Source organism: Eimeria acervulina, genomic scaffold, assembly GCF_000499425.1.
Source record: "Eimeria acervulina Houghton genomic scaffold, Eah_scaff28, whole genome shotgun sequence".
NCBI classification, from domain to species: domain Eukaryota; phylum Apicomplexa; class Conoidasida; order Eucoccidiorida; family Eimeriidae; genus Eimeria; species Eimeria acervulina.
The window spans coordinates 42,108-66,372 of record NW_013548002.1 but is presented as its reverse complement, the minus strand read 5'-3'; the positions used below and the strand labels follow the sequence as shown (position 1 = coordinate 66,372).

Genomic DNA, 24,265 nt, shown 5'->3' with positions numbered 1-24,265 from the left:
TCAGGCGGCCAGTGGTGTCGACCGGGTTGGCGATTTCTCCAGCAGACAGCGCACGTTTACAGATGAACAGCTAGCCGCTGCGAAAGCCGCAGTTCATCTGGGTACCGAAGAGGGATTAAGGCAGGTGAGGTGCTGGTCAGAGTTCGCAGTTCGCAAGTTTCTCACAGATGTAGCGCGTTAACTATGCCCGAGGTCTTCCTCTTTCTGTCTGGTGTCCAATTCTGCGTTTCAGGGATTCGCCCAGTTTGAGATAATCCTAGACGAAGTATCTTGCACTCTTCCACGTACGAGCTTTTTTGCTCGTGTGCCCCTGCTATCCTCGCTGAAGCGGACAAACTGGAAGGAATTTTTGCGGACAGGGCAGCTCGTTCATCTCGACACGAAGCCGCTGCAACCCATTCTTCACCCATTGTCAGCTGTTATTCGATCTGGTGAGCCCTTTTTTCAGCACAGGCCAGTTTACGGTTGCCAGTATAGCTGCCTACTGACCTCGCTTGCTCCTGACTGCACTTGTGCCCTTCCCTGCAGTAGCGCTTTGCGAACATGCACGGCAGTAGCGAACCTCCTCTCCTGCGCAGGGTCACTTGTAGCCATCATGGGGCCAAGTGGCTGTGGAAAGACAACTCTGATGGGTATCCTTTCTGGGCGGGCTAGCTTGGCGCACTCTGGCCGAGTTGCCTTCAACGGAAAGCCTCCGACAAAAGAATTTGATCGCGTGAGTGCATTTCTAGTTGTAAAGGATTGAACGGCAAGGAAACAATAACTGCTGAGTTACTGGAACGTGTGTGATTTTCCCGCGTACCATTACTTGCTGCATTATACAATAGTTAACCGTAATGGTATCCCGCACCTAGATTCCCAGCAACGTTGGGAATTGTTTTGTAAAGCCTTTTCCTGCCTGCAGTTTTCGTCATACGTCACCCAAGACGACATCTTTGATGGCAACGAGAAAGTTGTGGAATGCCTCCAGTTTTCCTACAGACTCCGTACTGCAGTTCCGCGCAGCTGGGGGCCCGAAAAGAGGCGAGCCCAAGAGCGCGAAGCCGTACAGCGAACCCTCAACCTGTTGGGTCTGGATGAGGTGCAAACAAACAACGTAGGCAGCACCACACATCGCGGGATATCTGGAGGCCAGAAACGGCGGCTGACGCTTGGCATTGGTAAGCTGGCCACTTTTTAGCGTGTCGTTACCTATTGACTGCTATGATTGTGGTGAACGGGAGATGCCAGTTGATGCCGTTTTGGAGGGTCAGGCAACTCAGGTTTGGGTGCACTGCCCCTATATCCACTTCTCTGTTTTGTGAGTGAAGCTCATTGCTGCAGCATTTGTGCTGTCAGTATCATTCAGGCCTGATGAGCGACGCAAAGATCTTGCTGTGCGACGAGCCAACCACTGGTCTGTCCACTGCAGATGCGCAGCTGGTCGTGGATGCCCTCCGTCGGCTTTGTGTAGAATGCGGCATGGCGGTGGTGGCGGTGATTCACCAGCCGTCTCACGCGATAATGCGCTGCTTCGACCATTTGTTGCTGCTGAGCCATGAAGGCCGTTGTGTCTACAACGGCTGTGTGGATGCGGCGCTGCAGTACTTCAGCGCATTGGGGTTCCCTTGTCCCACCCACCAAAACCCTGCAGACTTATACTTAGACCTCGTCTCACAGGGTAGCAAGCATGCTGGCGAACTCGCAGACCTGTACGACGCCCTCATGAAGCCAATGGTGCAGTCCAAAGTGCGCCGTTCCTACGAATGCCCGCCGTCGACACCGGAGGACATGGTTTGTCTGCAACACCTTCAACAAAGGCGTCTCTGTCAGCCTTAAGCAGCACTCATGCCAGCATCATCACCTTTTTTCCTAGCTGGCATTGGTGTGGAGAAGTCTCCGAGTTGACTGCCAGGGTGTGGGTACGACGGTGTTGTTTGCAGGTGGGCGAATTGGAATTGGCGGGGCCCTATGTGCAGTTCAGAGAGGTTGGAAGACGCGCACTCCGGTTGTGGTTAAGGAGTCATTCTACTCTGGCTGCGATCATGGGCGACTCGATTGTTCAAGGGCTGGTGATTGGGGCTATATTCTTTGGTGTCCGCAGCCGTGCGTCCGTATATTACCAGCTGTCCGCCCTTTTTTTGATGCTGCTGAGCCATCTGGCCTCGTCTCTGTGGACAGTGCCGCTGTACGTCCAACAGAAGGCACAGTATCGCGTTGAAGTTGAGGATGGTTACTATTCCCCCGTGCCGTATATGTTTGCTACATCCTTGGTAGCTAATGCTTTTGTGTTGTTGGGCGACGCGGTGCTCGTCACGATTATGTGGCTCTTATTTGGGTTTCCATTTCTGCCTCTGTTGGTGTGTTATCTCGTTGGGTCGCTAGGATTCGTCATTTGTGACTCGTTGACTGCCATCTGTTCCTTGGCGAGCACATCCTTTGCAGAGGCAAATGCCTGTGCGACTCTCTTGTTCATGTTGCTGATGTTTGTCAATGGCTTCACAACCAATCCAGCGTCGCTGCCTCATGGGATAGCATGGATGTCTTATTTAAGCCCTTTTTTCTTGGTTTTTGAGGGCTTGGCCATCTGCATCCTGGAGACCTATGAGTTTCGAGAAGACTCTGCTGAGGCCAGTAGTAGTCTCCTGCTGCAGACGAAGGAAGATGTGTACCAAACGTTTGGCATCGCAGGTCGTGCCTACGGCCACAAAGGCAGCGCTCTTGAGTGGCTCTGGGCGGTTGATGCTGTACTGCTTCTGGTCCTCATGGTTCTCTCAAAGGCTCTTGTTTTCACCTTGCAAGCCACTATGTTCTTGCCCAGGCGTCACAGGGACAACCCTGCACCCAGATGTAGATTTTCCTTTCTTTCCTCTAAGTCGTGGCTGGCTAAGTTTCGAAGACCGTAAGCAGTCAGCCGCATCATTTTGTCGTCTCTCGCATGCCAGGTGTCAGAGGATGCTGCTCTGTCCAGCTCCAAATCGCAGCAGGTCGCAAGCGTTCGAAGTGGGCAGAGGTGCTGGAGTGGCGTGGACCAACTCATCCATAAAGTTGCCTTTCGGTTTTAAACACAGCATAGCGGCTCCCTGCAAAAGGTGGGTTGTTTGTCGTGTGCCGGCTACTCTTCTTTCGTGCTTCCTTTAGGGGCCGCATTGAAGAGTAGAAGGGAGAGAAAAACCTAGTGCGTGGAAGAGCATTAGAGAGAGGCTCATATGAATGCAACGTCCTGCACGGAGTCAAAATCACCGAACAAAATTAGAGCACCCGCTTAGTACGCTCTCTTCCCCGTGCCTTGTCCAGAGACACTAGGTGTAATTGGTGAAGCAACCCACGAGAAGTGCTTATTTGCATAAGTAACGCGTTCGTCAGCAAACTAGAGCTTCTGTTTGTAGCCTAGAGTCTTCTCGTGTCTCCCTTGTTTTCTGGTCCTTTTTTTGAGCTGGTATGCCGCCGCAACAGCACAACTTCGTCGCCGCGTTGCAGTCGCCTAGTGGACGGGCCACCAGCTATCGCCGTTGAGTAGCCGAGGGACTCACCAATCCACGTGAAAGAAAGCTGCTGGGAGTCACTGTGCATTAGGCCCCACCGACATAGTCCCATTATGCACAGTGGCAATAATGTAGCTGCAAAGATCGGCTGGAGCTTGCGGCAATCGGTAGCTCCTCTAGAAAGCGGAAAAGTGTCACTGCAGTCAACGGGGGTAATGCCCACCGACTCGAGTTCTAGAAGGGCATGAAGTTAAGTCCTGCTGAACGAGCCTAAGCACGGTATGCTTTGCGTAAGCACAGTACCCTTTTCATCCTGCGGAATTGCAGCATCTCCCGCGGCTCATAACTCCCCCACTTTTCCCAAGGACTTTTCCCGAGGCTAGCAAGCCCCTACACTCGCAAAATTTTAATTTTGGTAGTGGACAGTGCAGTAATTACTCGTGAACAATTCGGCTTGAACGTGCTACTTCAGGTGGCAGTGCTTATATTGTTGTCAGTTTCGCCGAGCGCATCGCTGCACAGGTTCTCCTCTGGATGCGGAGATTCTGTTCGGTTCAGCTGCCTTGCTGAACTAGTGGTTGAGGCAACTACTTTATACCCCAATGGCATCCAGATACATGTTCCCCAATTAATAATTTTCAGTTTCTACCCATCCGGATGCGAAAAAAACTCGGACGAGATAGCTATTCATATTCTTGCACAGCCATTCACTACTAGTGCTCTGCGCTCATGATTTTCGCCTACGCGACGAAATGTGATACTTGGCAGGAGCGCACTACCGCCCGCGGCATTAATACCGCGTCGTAAATAAAACACTATATCATAAAATAGGCAGATACAGAGAAAGCCTCACCTGCGTTTCCACAAAAGAGGCGAGAGGCATGCTGACTCGCTGGCTCGGATGCGCTTCCTTTATATACGCTCGCATCAAGCCACGTATTCTGCGCTACGCCATTTGATCAATGCACTCGACGAAATCTTCTTCTGTCATCGCAAGCGAGCCGCATCTGACTGCTGCGCTTGCAACGTCCTTTCCTCCAGCGTAGCGGTGATCCATGTACGCGGCGTATGCAAAGGGAGAACGCCCAACAGCGTCTGCTACTTGAAGAGCGGTGGAGCCATCAATGCATCGGAGGCCGCCGGGAGCGGACTGGTTTCCCCGTCCTGCTCCTACATCTGCCACAAATGACTGGGGAGGCTTTGCACACCTCAAGAAAGGCCTGAAGGTGCCTTGAAAGGACGATTCAAATTTGAACGCTGGATCTTCCCTACCAAACCCCGAGTTCCCGACAAACCCGTACAGGGGTAAATGGTACTGTGTGTAGTCTGCTAAGGCATAAGCGCCTAGCGCAACGCCTTGGCTTCTGCGTCCCCCATATTTCTGGGTCTGCTCATGACTGTCTTTGAGTGCATCGAACAGTAAAACGCGCATTGTTGGGTTGTTTCCATTCTGGGGGGATACTGAAGGGATGGTGAGAAGAGCCGTGGGCAAGTTGGGCTGGCGAGGGTTGCAACGGGGTCCTGCAGTTGCAGCGGCCTTCCAAGCTTGCGTACCTTTGGGAGCGAGGGCTATCAGCGTTCCCTCATGCTGATGCCCATACAGTTGGGCAACAATCACATCTGAATAGGACGCGATTATATCCCTGTACCTGCAGTGCGCAACGGAGACGCATAAGCGGGTTATGTCCTGTCACGTTTAGGCTTCCTAACAAGTGTTAGGCAGTAGACTCCCAAATTTTATCCTTACTTACGTGGCAGCATATTTACCCTCCCAATTGCCGCGAAAAGATGATACTTCGCCCAACCGCACGCTCAGTGCAGGCATGATGTGTCCACATATTATGACCTGAGATCCAGAGGCACGCCTTAACATTCCCTATTCCATTTCATCGCTATCAGAATTCTGAAAAACTCTACCACATTAGGAAACGCCTGGCAGTGTCAATGGTGGACCATGCCTCTATGCAGCCAGCACCAGATCTACGCGTGAACGTTTTGTTCGTAGTCATGCGGCTACCGTTCGTACTCGTTGTCCTCGTGTTCGCGCATTCTGAAGCTCTGCCGCCATCCACTCTAATTGCCCCGCTGCAGCAAATCAACCACATGAAAAGCTGCAGAATTTAACACGAATAGTTGAAGCATTGTTCCTCTACAAGGATGTGGAAGAAGGCATGAGGAGAAGCTTAAAAAAGTCCTGCTGACCTGGGTCAGCTTCTTCCGCTGCATCCTCTTCGGCGGTGTGGAGCGATGCAACAGCTTTCTCTCCATTGCTTTCGTCCCTCTCCGATTTGAGAAGAGCTTTCGCAGTTCTTCGCAGCTTTACAGCATATAAATTCGTGTTCAGGCAAAGCACGCGTATTTGTGGTGCTACTCTCAAGTTCGTAGCATAATACATCCCACGCAGGAAAGTCTGCAGAGCACAGGTGCTGCAGTGGAGAATGCTAGTGAAGCTGTGAGTAAACAAAATAGCTACACAACTATTGGGAATCGCTCGTATTTCTCGTTAGAAGGCCCTCCTGTGAAGCACTGGGAGGGGTGCAAGGGGTGGCTACCTGTTTCACGAAAAACCCACCTTACGAGTTTTCTCTCCTCCTGGAAGTGCTGGCTTCCAGATACCGTACAGGAATTTTGCCCACAATGTACGCTGCGGAGGGAGGAGGGCATTCGCTGGGAAATCGTGGTTCCCCACGACTAGCAGGAGTTGTATTCCTTCCGCCGCGCTAACTTGGCTGTGCCCGTTCCGTAAGGCCGTGGACTGCTGCGGAAATTTCTCGAAGAGGCCGGCAGTGAATTCTCTTAGAGTGTCTTCCCTGCAGATGCAGGCGTTTGTAACACCCCTAGCAATAGGCTTGGCTGACTCGGTGGGAAGTCGAAACTAGTTGATGGATGATTCGAAGCTGTTCCCAAAAACTTATTTTTCGCAGTGACATCTCATCTACAGCCACATCCATGTCCACTATTTAAAGCTTGAAAAAACTAATAAGGGGGGGTGGTTGGATAAAGGGTTTGCCAAGAAGCATAATGCAGGTGCTTTCGGGGGGAGCTTACAGAAAATTTGGAGCATGGTTCTTCCGGGAATGCGCATAATCCCCTGTGAGCAAAATCGTGGTAATGGGCGGCAAAGGGTATTGAAGAAAGGCGGCTTCCGCCGCCGAAGAAGCTGTAGAGGATGCAGTGGGGTGGCCAGCAGTTGCTGCTGCATGGCTTTGGGCCACGAGACCGCCCAAAAAGTCGAGGGTTTCACCGAACAACCTGGGAGAAGAACCACTTCCCGCAACTCCTAAGGCAGGGCAGGTTTCCATTTCGAGGTATTTCCTTCCAGGGGCGCCGGGGGTTTGGGTCAGCGCCTTTCCTTCCTGCGCCACCATGGAGGAATGCGGCTGCAAATGTACGTCCGAAACCCACGCAATAGCCAGCTGACTGAAGGGCTTTTCGGTGGCTAGATCTCCGAAATATGCTCCGTCACCCAAAGCTGCATGGAGAGTAGCAAATCCGTATATGCACGTTACCAAGCATATAAGCTTCGGTGACCCCCATTTCATATTTGGCAAAGCACTCGCCATCGTATGGCCCCACATGAAATAGATAATGCACTTAGTATCACCTAAACTCCAGTAGTTCCTCGAGTGTAGCTTTCCCCGCAATTCGAAGCTGCAATGTTCGAAGTCGCAACGCGATGAATTGTGTGGGCTGCTGGCAAGCAACTCGGCGGCTACGGGGGGCCGGGACTAGGTAATTTTTAACCCAGAATATATCCTATATAAAGAAGCCCACAAGCAACTGGCTAAGCACAAAGGCTCACTGGCCCCCAGAAAAATGCAGGATTGTGTTACTACACGGGGTTGAACAACCGAGGGGACAGGGCTTTGCAAAGGGAAGGTATCTTAGATTCAATGGGTGCAACTACACACCAATGGCTTTTTGTGTCCCTAATTGCTCTGTACTTTGCTGTTTGAGCGAAAAATCGTTTTTAGAACTGCGCAGGCGTTCTCGGCAGGTACTGGCGATGAGGCATGCTAGGGAAGTTGGACACCCAAGTGACTTCACGCCGTACATTTCCCTTAGTCTTCTCTCCTTCTATTTGAATTCTTAGCATCAGAGTGCTATTTTTGTTTTTATGCTGCCCGTACAGGCGTGTGGTTTGCCAGGTTTCGAGGGTCATCAGCGCCTGCCCACATGAGTGAGGATGCGTTCACACCCGCTCCTGTTGTATCGAGCTAATTCACGCTCTATCGATCGTATTCGTTGATTCGAGAAATTTTTCAACCACATAAAGGCGAATTCGGTGGTTAGACCTCAATAGTTGGTACTGCATTTCTCTTGCCGAAGTCATGATCGTAGAATGGTCTATCTCGTACGGTTCGTATGAAGTGGGTGTTACGCGAGCGCAGGCTGGTTACTGTGGGCCAAGTAATTATTTGACATTTGTCTTAAGTACAGGATCATGCAGCCAAAGGCAATTGTCTGTGCTTGCATATTGGGTGGCTTTGCAGCAGGAGATGGAACGAAGTGGTGCTCACTTCGTAGCATCGTCTGCTATAGAGGTGTAGACGTGGGCGCGGAACCTGTACTGAGGGTAGTCAATCTTGCCTGAGGACCATAATGAGTTGCAATAGATTCAAAACACTCAGGATAAGCACCTTCAAAGGCAGCTATCATCCCCCCAGTCTCGTGGCGTACAGGTTGAAACAAGAGTCAGTCTTAGCAGAAGACCGTCATGAACTGCAGTGGAGTCCAGAAACTTAAGATATTAACAACTTAAGATATTACCTGCCGTTGAATCCGGCCCAGAGCGACCCAAAGCCTGGGACTGGCTAGAGAAGGCGCTCTGCCATGAGTTGCTCAACACCTTGCTGCACCTAGTGCTGCAAGGCAACCGCTAAGACCCATTTGCTGCAAGCACGAAGACTATGGGCAATCCATGTAAATATACTTGTTCCTTTGCAGGCACACACAAGAAAAAGTATATGGGCGGGAGTCCATCATGCTATGCTTCCGCCCCGCTCTCCCTAAGCAACCCATTTCGTGGAGTGCCTAGTGCCTGCTAGCCCAGTAAAGTATGGGTAGACGGATGTGAGGGTTCGTCTAGCACTTGACGCGTGGGAGGAGGGTACCGGTTTAAGGCTCCTTCGGTTCCTTCTCCTCCATGACTCATCGATGCGTAGCTGCTTGCCACTTTCTGGTGCATCTGTCGCCGTTGCATCCCTTGCTGTCGTACCACATGATGATGTTGCTATTTCCTTGGCCTCCAAGATGCTGCTGCTTGACGACTGTTTCGCCTTCTTGTTTCTGGAGCCCAGCAACAACTACAGGTCCTCTTCCTGGTGCAGCAGAGCAGGGTCTTCAGTGGTGTGATGCTGCACACCTTGTATCGTGCTGCTACAGACACTTCCTCTCTAGACTCCGCACCTGAAGAAGTTTTGCCGCTGCTGTCGCCTTCTTGTTGCAGTTGATGGTACAAGCAGAACCCCTCTCAGTATGCGGCATTCCAGGTGCAGTCGTGGCCTCAAGCTTTCAGGATAGCACCAGTTGCAGACCGAAGGCAGACAGCACAGGTGTAGCAGCAGGTTGTGCTGCTCCTGGTACACGTATAATAGTGTTATATGCACCTCCTACGATAGCACTGCGAGGATAGATCCTTGTAGGGGCATAGCTGTGCTGCTGCTGCGCTCCGGCAAACGGACGCGGATGGAGCTGCCGCCAGTGCTTTGCTGTTGCAGCTCGAAGCACAGAAACAAAGAGTACTCCTAGTCCCACAACACACTAGCACGCATCAGCAACCCCTGATGCAGGAAGGAAAAATCAGCGTTGAATAACGGAGCCTAGGGCGATAGCTCCTAACCGCTGCTGCTGCTGTTGCTGGCAATGCTGGTTTTGCTGATTTTCGCAAAAACTGTGAGCAAAAATGACAGTGTTTTTCGCAGGGGCGATGAGATAGCAGTAGGTATAGTAGGAATCTCATATCACAACAATAAACGTAGGTGGCTTCGGCGTGCAGATAGATAATAACCTGTAAGCGCCCCTTTACTGTTGACGGAGCGACCGGGAGGTTGAACTCTCCAAAACTTTAAGCTGCACTGGGCATGCTCACGTTTGCAGTTGCTGCCATTGAATCGGGGAGATTAAGTATATGCCCTTATGAAATTGCTAAGCAAAAGCGATCTCCATAGCTGTGACGGAATTCATTTGTTTGTTTTCGGTGGCGACGGTTTCTTGATGATGCTGCCACGGAAAACCTTCTGGATGCTTCTGACATGCTCTTCAGTGAGAGGCGAATGACACCCGATCCCTCAGCAAGACGACGACTGCGGATTTAGGAAAAGAACAACAGACAGAGCAACTAAGATCGAGCACGGCAACAGCCTCTGAATGGCAGTTGTAAGAAAATTCTTTCCCCCAGCAGGCACTTTATGATAGCCTTGGAGTACGAATGCTGAAGCATGATCCTGCGATTCGCGCAGAACTTCTGTGTCAAGCAAACGTGGAGCGCATAATTGGCGGAGTTCACGCGTGCTGTGGTACCACTGAAGATCGCTGCCTAGGTTGTAATGGGTGGGCAGTCACCCACTGTTGAACTTACCAGGAGTCGCAGCTACGTGAGTATCTAAGGAGTGAGAAAACACAATTTAGAAGGGAAACGGGACTCGCCGCAGATTCGCTCGGCTGTGAAACACGGTATTTGACTGGCAGGGCGTAAGGAGAGTGCATCAGCGATAACAATGATGACACTCTTGACTCACTTGGTTGCGCAGTCGTACTGTGCAGGCCGGCAAAACCGCCGAACAAATGTATCACTATCGTAGTCTTGGAAACTCTTCGTTATATTCTTCGCATGCTAACCTCAGTGTGAAACGTGAAAGGCCTGCCATGTAAGTAACGTCGGCAACTTTTTACTCCACACCAGACCGCGTCGAGCTCCTTCTCGAGTGCCGGGTACTTCTGTTCCTTTTCCAGCAAACGGTGTGCGTAGCGCGCCATTGTTTGGTGTTTTCTCGAGTTTTTGGCTTGATGGCAGAGCACTGCCCCACCTGCTACGCCAATGCCATCGAGTGCTTGAGAGAAGGGTCCGCTAAAACCAGGAAATGGGAGTACAAGGGAAGATCCCAGGCACCTGATGAGGCTTCTGGCAGATACGTCTTCACCTGCCGCCCAAAGAAGATATTTTTCATTCTGAAATAGTTCCGTTAGAGGGGCGGCGGTGATGCGAGCGGGTCCAGGTATGAAATTGAGGGCGTACGATGCCAGGCCAAGAAGCTGCTGGACCTCTGTGAGAATGGCCGCCTAGATATGGCCTCACGCTTTGCCGGATGTAGCATAGGAACTGCTGCAGAGACACATCCTATGAAGGCGTTTACAATAAGAACGAATACTTGTGTTCTTTCACGAACGACTGCTTCACTTAGCGAGTGCAGAGCACGCTGTAGGCGTTGCAGATACCCATGCACACTACAGCTGGAAAGAGCCGCATTAGCCATGTATATAACCATCCATAACTCACTGCTTGGCTCCAAGAAATCGTGATTGCCCCTTCTCTGCAGTTCTGCAGGTGCATTCCCTTTTTCAAAGGGTATGCATTAGTAATCCATTTTGTGACTGAAGGTATGGAACAAAGTCTTGTGGCTGTTGCCGGGATATATTGGGACCAAAAAAGATTCAGCGAATTCAAGCGGTGATTAGACTGCTGAACCCTGCAAGCGGTCAAGGAGTTCGTGAACTCGGGGCACAAACGACGTGGAACTTTTTTCTCACCGCCAAGTCCATAGACGTGCGTCCACTCCCGTCATTTTTCTTTGCCAGCACTGGGTTGTGCACGAATGCGCTAGCTGATTATTGAAGTTTGCCTTTTCTTGACAGTTTATCTTAGCACTCGCCTTCCCCTTCAAGAAGTGTGCGTAGCCTGCACCTTGATTCAAAGCTTGAGGTTGCTCCCGCAAAGCGAATCCGGTGCAGTGCTTTGGGCGTCCATCGGGTTGCTTGTCTAGTGCACCAAGTGTGGATGCTTCGATTCCTAGCCCAGCCACTTCAGTAGCCTTTAGCCACCCCAAATTCCTATGCAGCTTCGAATTTTGTTTTTCCATTAAAAAAGTCCAAAGTGAAAAAGATGTGCTTGCCCTTCTCCACAGAGTCCAATGCGCAGTGCGCAATTAACTTATCTGGCAAATATCTTTCAAAACTGCGCTGCAAGCCGCCAACTTGGCTGGTTTCCGTATTACTGCCAAGTAATTATGGAGTCTCGCGCATTTAACGTTTTGGTTTGTTTTTCAATTTATTCTCATACTTGTCGCCCTTCGACGATATTCACGGGAGCCACAGTAGCGCCCCTGCGTGTCTCATCTCCTACCTTCCATCCGTGAAGCGCAGTCAGAGAGACTGCACTAAGCATATGGCTGCGAAATTGCTCATCTTCGCCGTAGTTTCGGATATAAGATCCACTTCCACCAGAGTCTAGTGGCTGTTCTGGACGCTTTGCTTCAACAGTTCTTTAGCTCTTTGCATGCACCTGCAGTATCGAACGATGCGAAGAAGCCTCTGCGCTGCTCGGTACGTCCCCCCTGATTTTTGAATGCCGGATTCGCTGGTTAGTCCGCTACAGCTTCGTTTGTGGGTGGGGTTGGCATTCACAGCCCGAACATTCACAGGTTCTATATCTGGGTCATTTCTAAACTCGCTTTATTCCTTCTCAGTTATGGGGGTGGAAGCGGCATTTTCTGTTTCCTCGCTGCGTAGTCACTCCGTCAGCTTGGCAGCGTCCACCGTGCCCTAGTTCCCCTTCTACGGCTCAGCCGGCTACTGGCCCACTCTCCGGGAAACAGGCATGCAATTTATACAATTATACAGTATACAATTAACGATTTATATAGGTGTTGCGAATTCACCGGTGAATTTATGCTTACCAAGGGATGATCCTTCTCGACGTGGTGGTCTATCAACGACTTGCCTTGTTGAACTCTTCTCAGCTTTGCAACAGTTTCTCTCTTGCTGACCTTGGAATAAACGAGTATCGGAGCGCTCTTTGCAAGGCTTCAATACTTCATATCTGCTCTAGAAAGTGGCCCCCTTGCTTAGAAATAGCCGCCATGGGCGTGCCTCCCCTTCCAAGAACAAAGATGCTAATTACAGCCGTAGCCCGATGAGCGCATTCTAGTGAAAAAGATGCACCTCCAGATAAGCAAGGAACTCCTCCACCGCCCCCGCACCGCGACGTCCATAATATCTGGACAGTGACAGTCTGCACAGGCAGAAGCATTCTTCATTAGCTTTTTCACTGGAAGAAGGCTGTCAACTCGGTGGGATGCAGTAGCTGTGTTGATGACTGTTGTACTTATTCTTGCTTGTAGGCTGTCTAATAAGGTCAAGCAAGCGGTTATGTAACAGCTTTGAACGGTCAATGCTGCATCAGCAACACTAGCACAGCCCCAGGGAAGGCAGGGTGCGAACCGCTGGATAACCCCATCACTGCTTCACATTAGAGAAGTAAATATGATGAACCCTCAAACAGCAGCAGGAACTTACTTTTTATTGATTGTTGTGTTGATGTGCGCCACTCGTACAGAGACTCTGCGTGTGTGGGGCCCCCGCAAGAGGGTCTCATCAGAGCGAAGTAGCACGCCTACAATGACGGATGCACCATTTTACTAGCATACAGTGAAAAGTTGTCATACTTTCAACATACTATTCAGCTCCTGAGAAATGCTGCTGAGAAATTGACTACTCGCAGCACACTACGCTACCCTATCGGGCATCGGCACTGGTGGGAAGGTACTCGTGTGCTCTCCTCCAAAAGAGTAGTCAGTCCGGCAGCGGATTCTCAACACCGCTGAAAACTACTGGGATATCTGGGACTGTGAAGACTTCCTCAGAGGCAACAGAATAACCCTCGCGATTTTCAGCTGAAGAGCGCCAATAATGCAAGTTGTTGTTTCCGTCGTCAATGTAGAGAATTGCCTCTTTACCCTCTAGCATTCTCCTGCAGAAGTGGATGTTAGCTCGAATTGGGGCAGCGCCTACCGGAGCTGTGTGCAGGAATACTATCAATCTCCAACTTTGCCGCACTCCGCATATCTTCGGAAAATGGCTCGGGGCAAGCGCTCATTTAGGGGCGCCGAACTAATGGGTAAATGGCGGGCCTCCAAATATCAAAGGGCAGCTGCGGCGGAAACAAACAACAAAAATTCCAAGAAAACGAAAGAAACGTATGCTGAGATCGTCTACGAAAATGCGGCATTCGAGGAATACTACAAAGTTAGTCTCGGGGGATCCTCTTCACCAACGTCGTTTCCTAGCTTCAGGGAGCACTAGAGATCTAGAATCGTATCGAAGAAAGTACAATTCTGTAGCTTTTTTCTTCTGGGTAACTCCTGCAGCGTCATCTAGCCCCTTTGTATAATGTCAAGGTATGCCGCCAGTCCAGACAATTTCGTCCCACACCGTATGGATATGTTCCTCACTGATGTCTTCCTTCGTACAGGCACAAGATATCTGCCCCCAGGATCAGTGGGACAACTTCATGGCCATCCAGCGACTCCCTCTGCCAGGTATGCTTGGTAGGCTCTTTTCATTCGGGGTTGATCTGAACTTACTCCTTGAGCCAACACGCAAGCAAATATAAACTGCAAAGGGCTGCCTGCCCCAAATGAACTGCTTCGCGTTTTCCTTCGCTCCAATGGCTAGGACCCCTTCGACTGAGCGAACGTTCCAGCTGTGTCAGTACAAGGGACGGGCAGTCAGTTGGTGCTAATGGCTTTTGCAGCTGCTGTGCGCGTCAACGTTTCCGCCCCACTTTGGAAAAGCGCACGCGATTTGCTTCTCAAGATGAGCACAGAAGGAGTACGCTCTAACCTGCAGTCTGGTCATTCCAGCCACAATTGGGCTGCACAGATTGGTACAAACGGTTAGGCTGTCTCCGCGTTGGCAGTAAGTGGCGTATGGCTAGTGTTGCTGCAACTGTTTACAGGGGAAAAGCGCCGTGCGGCACTTGCGATTCTTCCCTCATGAGCTTGCATGTGAGTTTCCCTGCCCCAAGTGATTTTGCTCCCACAATGGTTAGCTAGGTCTGAAAGATCTTTAAGGTAACAGCGCACAGTAATAGTTGCATCAGGAGGGCGAATGCACAGGGCAGTGGGATACGGCAAGCAAGGTGGACATGAAAAAGGACGGCTTTTATAGGGAAATCCGCTCTCAAATCATCAACGAAGACTTCAGGGTGAGAGATGCATGCAACGCTTCTTCGTGTGTCTTGAGCGCCTGCACGTCTCTGTCTCTAGTTGCCAAGCATTAAACACTGGTAAACGCTTGTTCAGGATATCCTTTGCCTATTGGCGAAGCTTATCACCTGTGCAATTAGGTCCGTCGTAGTCAGCGTAACGGTATTTGATTACAGGGGTCACTCACCAGACAAGAAGCTGTCAGCATGCTTCCGTGCCTCTTCTTGGACATTCAGCCACATCACCTCGTGCTGGATATGTGTTCATCCCCGGGTAAATATGTTGTTTCCAGTAGAAGGCCAGCCTAAGCTGTTGTTCATTGCTCGGTAGCTTTCGGTGTAGTCTGCAGTGAATTCAATGGGTGCTCTTCCGCCAGATAAACTGTGTTTCTAGAAGTAAATAAAAGCCGGTTTGAAGGCTCTTTTCCGAGCATGTTACACTTCGTGCATGCCACAGACCAAAGTGACCGTGCGTATATTAAGTGGGGATATTAAGTGTGGAATGCTTCGCGCAGGATCTAAGACATCGGAGATGCTTGACATGTTACAGTGGGATGCCCGGCTACGTGAGCCCAAGGAAAGGGGGGGATTCGTTGGCCTTTCTCCGGTGGCTGGTAGGCATTGCAACTGTAAATACAGGCTACATGAGTAGACACCGAGAGCCTTCAAAGCGAGCGCAACTGCAGTTGCGCAGTAATGCTTTAGGGTTCCCCTTCACTCAGCGAGTACGCGTTGACGTAGAAAGGCTGGCCGCTCTTCTTCTTGGGGGGCGTCACTTTAGGTATCCAGCGCGTTGTTCTTTGCCTTTGTTTTTCGACTGATGAGCAGGGGCAGTCATCGCAAACGATGTCGATTTGAAGCGTGCGGTAACACTGACGCATCAGGTACAGAAGCTCGCGTCTCCGTCAGTGGCAGTTAGCTGCCTTGACGGTAAGCGTGCAGGCAGCCTAAGCCCGTCCGTCGGGAGCTGTTGACTCGCGTTGCTTCACAGTACTGTTGATGTTTTTGCAATTTGAGTCGCCGTGAGAGGCGTGTTTGCTCCTGCAGCTGCGTGCTTCCCGACGCTTTATGAGAGCGCAGAAGGCGGTCCTCACAAGGTTAGTCAGAGCATAGGGACAAACGGGATCCAATTGCCCCCCAGTTACGAAGGATTTTGCAGTGTCCGTAGGACTACTGCATCTCTCGGGGTGTTGTTGGTGTTTGCCTTTTTCGCAGGAAAAACTGCAGTTCGACAGAATACTAGGTGAGCCTTCCTCCAACTTCATATCCGGTTTGATTAAGTGGAAGCAATGGACCGTGCAATGATTTCGATATTTGTAATGTGCAGTGTCCTGTGTGTCAGCCGACGTACCATGTAGTGGCGACGGAACACTGAGGAAGAACTTGGACGTGTGGAGGAGCTGGAACACCGGTGGCGGCCATAGCATGCACCCAATCCAGGTACTTGCTCGAACCATACAGTTTCAAGTGGCTATAGTCAAACAGTTGAATAGTTATCTAGTTATACGCATATACATTGGTATAAATATGTACGTATGTAGGCCATGCAATTGCTGCTTTTGTTGGCATTCAGCTCTCTATTCTTTACCGTGGCCTCCAGCTCTTGCATGTTGACGGGCGAATTGTCTATTCAACTTGCTCGCTAAATCCTCTAGAGGATGAGGTAGGTTCCACCGCTTGTCCGCAATGCCGAAGGCTCGGTGGATCGCCCGATCTGTGGAGTAAGCAGGATGCGAATGCTTTTGTTGACCGCAGGCCGTCATTGCAACAGTTTTATCACAACAAAAGGGCCGCGTGGAGATTCTGGACCCGCCAGAATTGCCGGGTGATCACAATGTTCAGATTCCGAAGATACCACTTATTTTTAAACCCCGCTGCAGCTTTTGCTTCCAGAAGGGCCTTTACTACCGCCACGACAATTGGATGCCCTTATCGGAAGCACCCATAGTTGCTTTGTAGCCCATTCAAGGTTTTCCAGTACACCCATTCCATCAGTTTCCTTGTGCACACCGCAGGCCTTAAGTGGTCGAAGGGAAAATCTTCGTGGCTCGTGCCGGCGCCTCCTGCCAAAGAGCCCATACTTTCCGAGGAGTCTTCTAAGCCGAACGCACCATCAGGCAGTCAGACCACCTTCTTTCGCACGTTTGATGAGGTGCCAGAAGAATTTCGTCATCGGATTCGGTAAGGCCTAGCTCGAGCTTTTACATTTTTTTGTTGAAAACTGGGTGCTGATAACCTCCGGCGGCAACAGTAACGGGAGTGCTGCAGGGTTCTGGTGCGCTTGCAGGCCCACAATGTTTCCCCCGCCGGGAGCGGATTCAATGTGCCTTGAAAAATGTGTTCGAGTTTTGCCTCATCATAACAATACAGGGGGTTTCTTCGTTTGCTGCCTCCGCAAAGTAGCGGAGCTTGACTGCAGTCAGATTTTCATAAGCAACAAAAGCAAGCTAAGGGCTGCTGCCGAGGAGAAAAAACACGACCGTCATAATTCCCGAGGAAAAGGGGCGCCCCTATCAACCTTGAAATCAGTCTTCAACGGCGTGCCAGCTCCACCTTGCAGAAGTGAGGGAGGTGCGGCAACTCTAATGGGCATACATCCAGTGGAGCCGGAACCGAACCCTCTGCTTGGCGGAAGTTTGCTGCCTGAGGAATCCAATATCAATACACAGCCAACAGCAGCCTCGGGAGGTGTGGAGGACGTCTCTGAAGTCACTTCAACAGCAGTTACCAGTGAAGAGGCAGGAAGCCTGTATGCACTTGCTGCAGCGGTTTCAAAGCCAGGGAGTCTCTTCCATATTTTGCTTCCAGCGAACTGCGACGCGGAAGGCTCGAAGGGCTTGCAGATGATCTTCGATTTCTTTGGTTTGGATGACAGAACGCCGTTGGTGAGCGCATGATTCCTGCGCAGTATCCAGATACCCGAGGTACTCGCGTGGGATTGATGGCTGAGCGAAAAGAACGTTCACGTATTCCTTCTTACCTTTGATTTATTGTGCTTGTTTGTATTCACGCTGTCAGCTGTCTGGCGACTTGCGGGACCCAGGGAAACTGGAATCGCTCGATCCTAGCCTGCTTTTCCGACGAGTTCATTCTCACAAGAAAATGTTCCTGCTCTCGAGAAAATTGGCGGACCTGGTGAAGATTTGCTACGGGACGCCGGGGGTGCGCCCTCGGAAAGAACTGCTTGCTCACGCCCAGAGTCGACAGGGTGAACTACATAGGCAACTAGATGGCCTTTTAAGAAGTAAAATCAAATGGGTGCATGCAGGAGCTACGGTCCTTATCAAGCACAGTGAAACCAGAACGGGCGAAGAACAAGGCATGGGCGCCCAAGGGTGGCGTGTCCCCCAGGTGGGCTACTCTTTCTTGTGCGTGCTCAGCCTTTTAGGAAGACGGTAGAGGTATCGTTGGGCAGTTATCTGCGAGATGTGCTGTAGGAGGGAGCAGCACTGATGGCCACTTTTATGAGAAGGCGCATCGTCTTCGCCAGCTTAGTGGTTGGACGACTTCTGCTGTTGCCAGAGGCAAGGGCTGTGCGACTTTCCCAATTGTTAGACTTCGAGAGTCGCAAGCACGTATTCAATCTGTCTTCGTGTAGAGCAAATGATGGGTCCATCGAAGGTAAGTAGAGCAGCACTCTCAGGACAACTGGTTTCGAATGGCCAAGTGGGCAACGCACATGCAATACCATTTCGCCTGTAAGCTTCGCATGTTGTTTTTTACGAGCAGCTGGTGGCGCTGTCTTTGTCATCTGCCCTACATCCGTCATCGCAATCGAAGACGTCAAAGCAAATATCCATGAGAATGAAAAAGTGTCCGAAGCTGACGAGGAACAACGCTTGCTTGCACGGAAATACCCCATTAAGGATAATCCAAGTTTTTCTACTATTTCAGATAGCATTTGCGTCGCGTGCATGTTTACGAAAGGCGGAAATTTGCATGCGTATATGAATAAAAACGAGGCGCAGGCGCTGGCATTCCATCTATTTTCAATGCCCCCAAAAGAACTAGTGACTCCGTGCAACAACGAATGACGAAGAATAACGAGTGACGCGCCTCGCAGCGCAAAATAGCAAGTGCTGTCATTCCCCGGCACTTTCAGTGGCAGAAGCCACAAGACCCAGGATGCTTACATCTAACGCATCCTCTCCGCCTGACACTACCTGTTTCAAACGGAATCCTTTTGGATTTGTTCTTGCAGGCTCTGCAAAGGCATGGTGTATAACATGACTTGGCCAATTGTTTTGAAAAAGGTTGGCGATTCTAGCCATGATGTTTACAGCTGCAGCAATGGCTCCCAGTCAGTACATCCCGGCATACCGATGTTGCAAGAAGTCCAGCGGACCTGTTGCGCAAGCAAATTGCGTCTATCCACCTTGCACATTATGCCTGACCTGTTTTCCCTGGAGCAGTCGAATACACACTGAACAGAATGCTCGATGGAAGGAGCGATCATGCTGTTCAGGGGCTTACGGTGCGGCCCCCGCGAATGCAATATCCCAGCCTGCTCTATCGCCGGAATGGCTTCCCACGCCAAACTCTCCCCGCGCAAAAAGAAATGTAACACGCAGAATTTTCTTTGCAGGAGGAGGGAATATTTGACATCCATTGCGACCAGCATGAACTAGAGGCGCAACCACAATCGTGAAGAAGTCATCAATGGCTATGCATTTCCTCCAAACGTGGAGACGCATGGTGCGCTTTACTACCCACAGTGTCGTTTTCCATGGCGGAGCCAGCTTGACGTTCCCACTCAGCGACTATGAAGGCCCTACAAGGAGGCTTTTCTGCAGCGGCAGCAACGCGCGTCGCCAATACCTTCGAAATCAATTTGACCTCGAAAGCGGCCACGGAGAGGCGCCAACACCTCCACCGTGAGGCTGCTAGGTCCTGCTGTCCAACCTTATTTAGTCGACGGAAACAACTTTTTGGATAAACGGTAGCCTGCTTCTTGGCACAATAAGATCGCCTCTTGCTGGTGCTGGCTGAAAGCTAGTCCTGTTGAAGTAATTATTTTTCCTCCTCATCAGTGCGCTTCTCAGACGGGGCCACTGAGGCCGATCGGGATGACACGACGAAAGTGAGACGATGTGTGTGCTTTCCTGTGTTCCTCAAGTTCACCTAACAACGTCGCACGAGTCGTACAGAAAACGCCATGTCTACGAGCAATGCGCTTGGTAGTGCCAGTACTCGCAATTCCAACTAGCAGCTCTTCTTACCAGGACTTATACTGCAACCGCATAACAATGTGAATACTCTCCCCGTACGCTTCCAGCCCACCTGGTCTCCAGCTTTGCCCGAAAAGAACAGTTTGACGACTTCCGGATCTACCGTCGTGGAGCCTGCCAGCTGTCCTCGCGAATGCGCCGAGCCCCCACCGTCACGCTCTCTCGGGGAAACTCTTTCAGTTGACCTACCCCTCGGGGTCTTTTTCTTGGCATTCTTCTTCCCACTGTCTTTGGTTGTATCTTCGGCTTCATCCCCCATGCTCGTGTTCAGTCCTTGAATAGTGGCGTTCCACTTCTTCAGGAGCTTTTCAGTCTTTCCGGTTTCCCTCGCACGAGCGACACTCCGCAGCCAATGAGCGCAGCTTTTACCGTCATCATGATCTTGCCCCCACTCGTCTATGTACGCTCTCAGCGCCTGTTCCAGTTCATCAATGTCATCGAAGTGCCTCCACAGCGCATCTTGTTCTTCGCTACTACAGGCAGCTTCGGAGACTTCCGAACTCTTCAGCTCCTCTTCAGACGACGAATGGGTGGTTCCAATACTGCTAGAATTTTTCTCCGCCTTCTTTCTCGGCGAGTTTCCTACCTTACGCCTCCGTTGGTGCTCGCTGACACCTGGAACAGTGCCCTTTACACTCTCTCCGAAGAACCCTGCCATTGCAACCTCTTTCTCATGTCGGGTCTTGCAGCCCATCGAGTGAAGAAACTCATAAACTGCTCAAAAGCAATACACACCGCTTAAGTAAGATCTCAAAGGATCAAGCATGTAAAACCCTAGAAGAGTGTAGCTGAGTGTCTAAGTCGCATCCGCAGTACCTTGCTTCGAGACATGCAGCAAGAAAGCTAATACCAACAGCAGGCTACATAGAGTATGGCTACTAGACAGACCGTCTGTTCCCTGTTCTGCATAGTCTATTGGCCCTTTGCCCGATGGATCCACTTCAGCAAGAGATCGTAAGTCGAGTTTCCGGAGGATTTTTTCCAGCGTCCCGACGCCCATCTGAATTGAACACATCCGAAATGCGCATGCATGCTCATGGACGCCTGAGTATGCTTCTGCCGAGAAAACGCTGCGGATCACCGCCCAGACGCATAGTAATCGACACACGGATGGCACGCCATTTGCGCCATACTTTTGCTTCAACAGCAACGATGATGGTGTTTTTCCCATCAGTGCTCTTCACGGTCAAGTCGATTGATGGCTGATCCAGCAGAAAGTCAACGACCTTCATCTTCTGAAGTATCATCGCCGCCTGGAGGGAAGTGTACTTCGTGCCTGTCCCGCTGAGCGTGTCGCATCCCGCAAACACCCAAACTATCCCTAAGCTCCTGCGATGTCTGAAAGTTGGCGCAGGCAACATTATTCAACAGTTGGCTAGGTGATATCGATCTGAGTAAAGCGCTCCTAATCCAAGCATCGGAGATGCTAGGATTAGCAGCGCCTTACTGGTGGCAAAGCCGGAAGGCACGCGACCTACGATGGATTCACAAAAACGAATGGCTTGCTCCAATATGGTTTTTCTGGCTTGAGGGCGTCAAGGTTCTGCGAATTGATCGCAATGTACATGCGTTTGGGGTCTGGACCAGCCATTGGCGCGAATAGGACGGTACGAAGATCATCCTGGACGATTCGCCCCCTGACGCTTCTGCATGTGAGCAAGAAGCAAAAGCCTTCCCCTTCTTAATGCGAAGTCAAGTACACAGTTGTACAAATAATCCGGTAACCCCGTGTTGACGAGGCAGGAATCCTATGCCACAAGGCCTGCTCTGGCGATGAGTGGCCACTCAGCTGCTACTTCCTCCCAGTACTGGCGCTGAAGTTACTGCCAACTAGATATGACTCCAAACGTCAAAAATATATATATAGCCATATTACACTGTTCAGAAGAGTCCAGTGTTCTTAAGGTAAGTACAACTGAACTACTCCGCCGCCGAGCGTGTTGCGACGCTTCGTATACCAGCTCATCTAGCCCCAGACATTGCCGCCAACACCTTGTTAGCCTGGGGCACGTACTATTTAAGAAGTATTGCGCGGTTGAGCATATTTGTACCTTGCTCGTGTTAATATTGTAACTTTGAGTTTTCTCGGTTTAAGGCCCAATCTTGTGCACGCCGCCACACGATACGTTTGCTTTCACAAATTTCACGGCCTTTGGGACTTTGCACCTGATTACTTACTGGGGAACTTGCACCTTCAGTCGTCGAGTGCCCATTGCTTCGGGGGGCCAAGATTTGTTTGTTGGTTTGCTGAGCGCGTCTCTTTCTAGCGGATCGCCTGCGAGGCGGGCGGATGCGCCAGTGGGGTAAGACCCGTTGTGGTGTACATTTGGCGCATCTAATTCACCACTCAGGCTCCGGGTAATAGGAAAATATGTAGCAATCGCGGCTTATGGCGATTGCATGCGTAGCTCTTCAACGCGCATGCATTTCCTTGCCGCCCTATTTGAGGCCTGTTTTGTAGTGTGTGGGGATTATCTCGACTTAGAACTCAGTGTTCACTATTTATTGGTTAGTCTATGCAGCCATAAAGCGTTCTTGACACTTTGGACGTTGCTTTCTTTCGTCAGACACGGTCATCTACTGTCGTCCATGCTATGAATACATATTCTGGGCAGTTCGATTGGCCCGTGGTGCGTGCATATTTGGTATCATGGGTTATCGCTTCCAGTCCCATCTTTTTTCGAACTCATCTTCGATATAATGCAGCGCTTTATTCTTGTGTTGGGCAGCGATATTTACCAGGACAAGGGTAGCATCGGTTCATCCCTGGCAAGGTTTGTTGCGTGTATTCCTGTTCCTCTTCCCTCCAGTTTCGTCTCTCCTCTTGATACTAATCGGGAGCCAAACACCAAAATCTGAATAAAACTGAAATTTTGTCGGCTGCGGAGATAGCCCTAGGTATAGGGGGGCGAACAGAAAGCAAAGGGGAAGTAACAAAAAAAGAGCGCACAGCGGTGAGGGTATGGTCACCTGCACGCCCGTGACAGAGCGAGTGCAAACATAATCTTGTACTTGTCCCAGTTATAAGGTGTGCTGTGCATCCCGCGCTTTCGCTCGCCGGAGTTGAATCTACCAAGGCATACAGATTCCTCGGAGGCATTTTTTTCGCAGAACCGTTCCTCAGCAGGTAACTCGTGTTCTCAGTTTCCCCGCCGCTTAACGTAATAATCTCAATTTATGTGACCCATGTGCTTCGTTTCACGCGTGTCCAGGGTCTCACTTTCCTCCAGTCGTTTCTTTCAGTGACGTTGCTGCCGATTTGCAACGCTCATTCGAGAGGTTTCCGATTGTTCTTTGTTTCGTTCGGGAAAACGGACACTAATAATCTGCTGATATCTCCATGTTGCGGGTAAGTCAACGATATAAACTATTGCGTTAAGCGGAAATTGAGCGGCAAAGATCCCTGCCCAACGCACGGCGAACTTCGGTTGGCCAGCCTCGAGTAGCCAGCGAGTCCAATAAAACTATAACAATAGGGCTAAAAGAGACTGCAACTCGTCGTTTGCCTAGCATTATTGTACCTTCTGCACACTTTGCTGTTGCAAGTTGCGTTGGGAACAATGCCAGTGTGTCGTTGAGGGGTTGCTGCCTGCAACCAGTTCCACACTGGGACTAGATGACACTGTCTTGGAGTAGCTCAGTGAAGCCATAAAACACCGGCAAGCGCTGTGCACTGTTGTATAGGCCCATTCCTCACAATAAAGGAAATCAAGCCATATTGGTTTGTTTTTCTGGGTGTAGTGTCGCATGCACCGCACAAGCGTTCGCCTGGTGCATTGAGTTTGCACGTCTGCCTCCAGGTGCCTCGTGGTGGAAATGATATGCTCTGTATTAGACCGCGTCATCGGTTCGTGCTTGACGGCGCCAAAGGGAACTATCCGAGCTAAGCGCACTTGTGGAGCAAAATGCCTTCATCGGGAGAGTGCATCAGCGGCGTCGGTGGTGATACCATTGTAATGCTCGACAGTGAAGTCGTGCTGCATGAGCCGGCAAGACCACCAAACAAATCCTTTGCCTTTGAATTCTCATAGAATCTCCATTTGATGTGTCAGGGGATGATGTTCGGTCCGGAGAGTGAATGCCTGCGATAAAGAGTGAGCTGCCAATAGTTCTTCACTGCCTTCCACAATGTATAGAGCCTCTTTAGAATCTCGTATATTTCTGCTCTCTCTTCGTGGAACGGGGAGAGTAGCAGGCTATTATTCTTTACTCGTGCCCTCACCCAGGGAGCATTCCTCCAATCGCTGTGACTCTGTGTTCGATTGTCGAAATCAGGGAGCGCCAATAGTGGAGACGATCTCAGCTGTGTGGAGAGAACTGGTGGGTTTCTGTTCGGTATCCACGTACGTTGCTTGTCCTTCTTAAGTAAA

The 24,265-nt window shown here is 50.6% G+C and overlaps 3 protein-coding genes across 3 annotated transcripts; 2 read left to right on the top strand and 1 right to left on the bottom strand.

Annotated features, from left to right (window-relative positions):
* Positions 1-543: 543 nt before the first annotated feature.
* EAH_00006450 (ABC transporter, putative) lies at positions 544-2,885 on the top strand (the record flags this gene model as incomplete). Its single annotated transcript, XM_013392505.1, has 4 exons — positions 544-579; positions 905-1,160; positions 1,349-1,773; positions 1,923-2,885. The coding sequence occupies 4 exons, from the start codon at positions 544-546 to the stop codon at positions 2,883-2,885; spliced, it is 1,680 nt and encodes a 559-aa protein (XP_013247959.1).
* Positions 2,886-13,535: 10,650 nt separating this feature from the next.
* On the top strand, positions 13,536-18,265 carry EAH_00006440 (hypothetical protein, conserved; the record flags this gene model as incomplete). The annotated part of the gene is made up of 16 exons (XM_013392504.1): positions 13,536-13,706; positions 13,933-14,008; positions 14,164-14,313; positions 14,579-14,667; positions 14,905-14,941; positions 15,183-15,281; positions 15,496-15,597; positions 15,685-15,764; positions 15,883-15,910; positions 16,010-16,107; positions 16,241-16,388; positions 16,683-16,848; positions 16,955-17,085; positions 17,215-17,552; positions 17,686-17,875; positions 18,105-18,265. The coding sequence occupies 16 exons, from the start codon at positions 13,536-13,538 to the stop codon at positions 18,263-18,265; spliced, it is 2,064 nt and encodes a 687-aa protein (XP_013247958.1).
* A 484-nt stretch (positions 18,266-18,749) lies between these two features.
* Positions 18,750-21,486, bottom strand: EAH_00006430 (hypothetical protein, conserved; the record flags this gene model as incomplete). Its single annotated transcript, XM_013392503.1, has 7 exons — positions 18,750-18,871; positions 18,988-19,070; positions 19,739-19,788; positions 19,948-20,609; positions 20,784-20,895; positions 21,029-21,179; positions 21,374-21,486. The coding sequence occupies 7 exons, from the start codon at positions 21,484-21,486 to the stop codon at positions 18,750-18,752; spliced, it is 1,293 nt and encodes a 430-aa protein (XP_013247957.1).
* Positions 21,487-24,265: the final 2,779 nt, after the last annotated feature.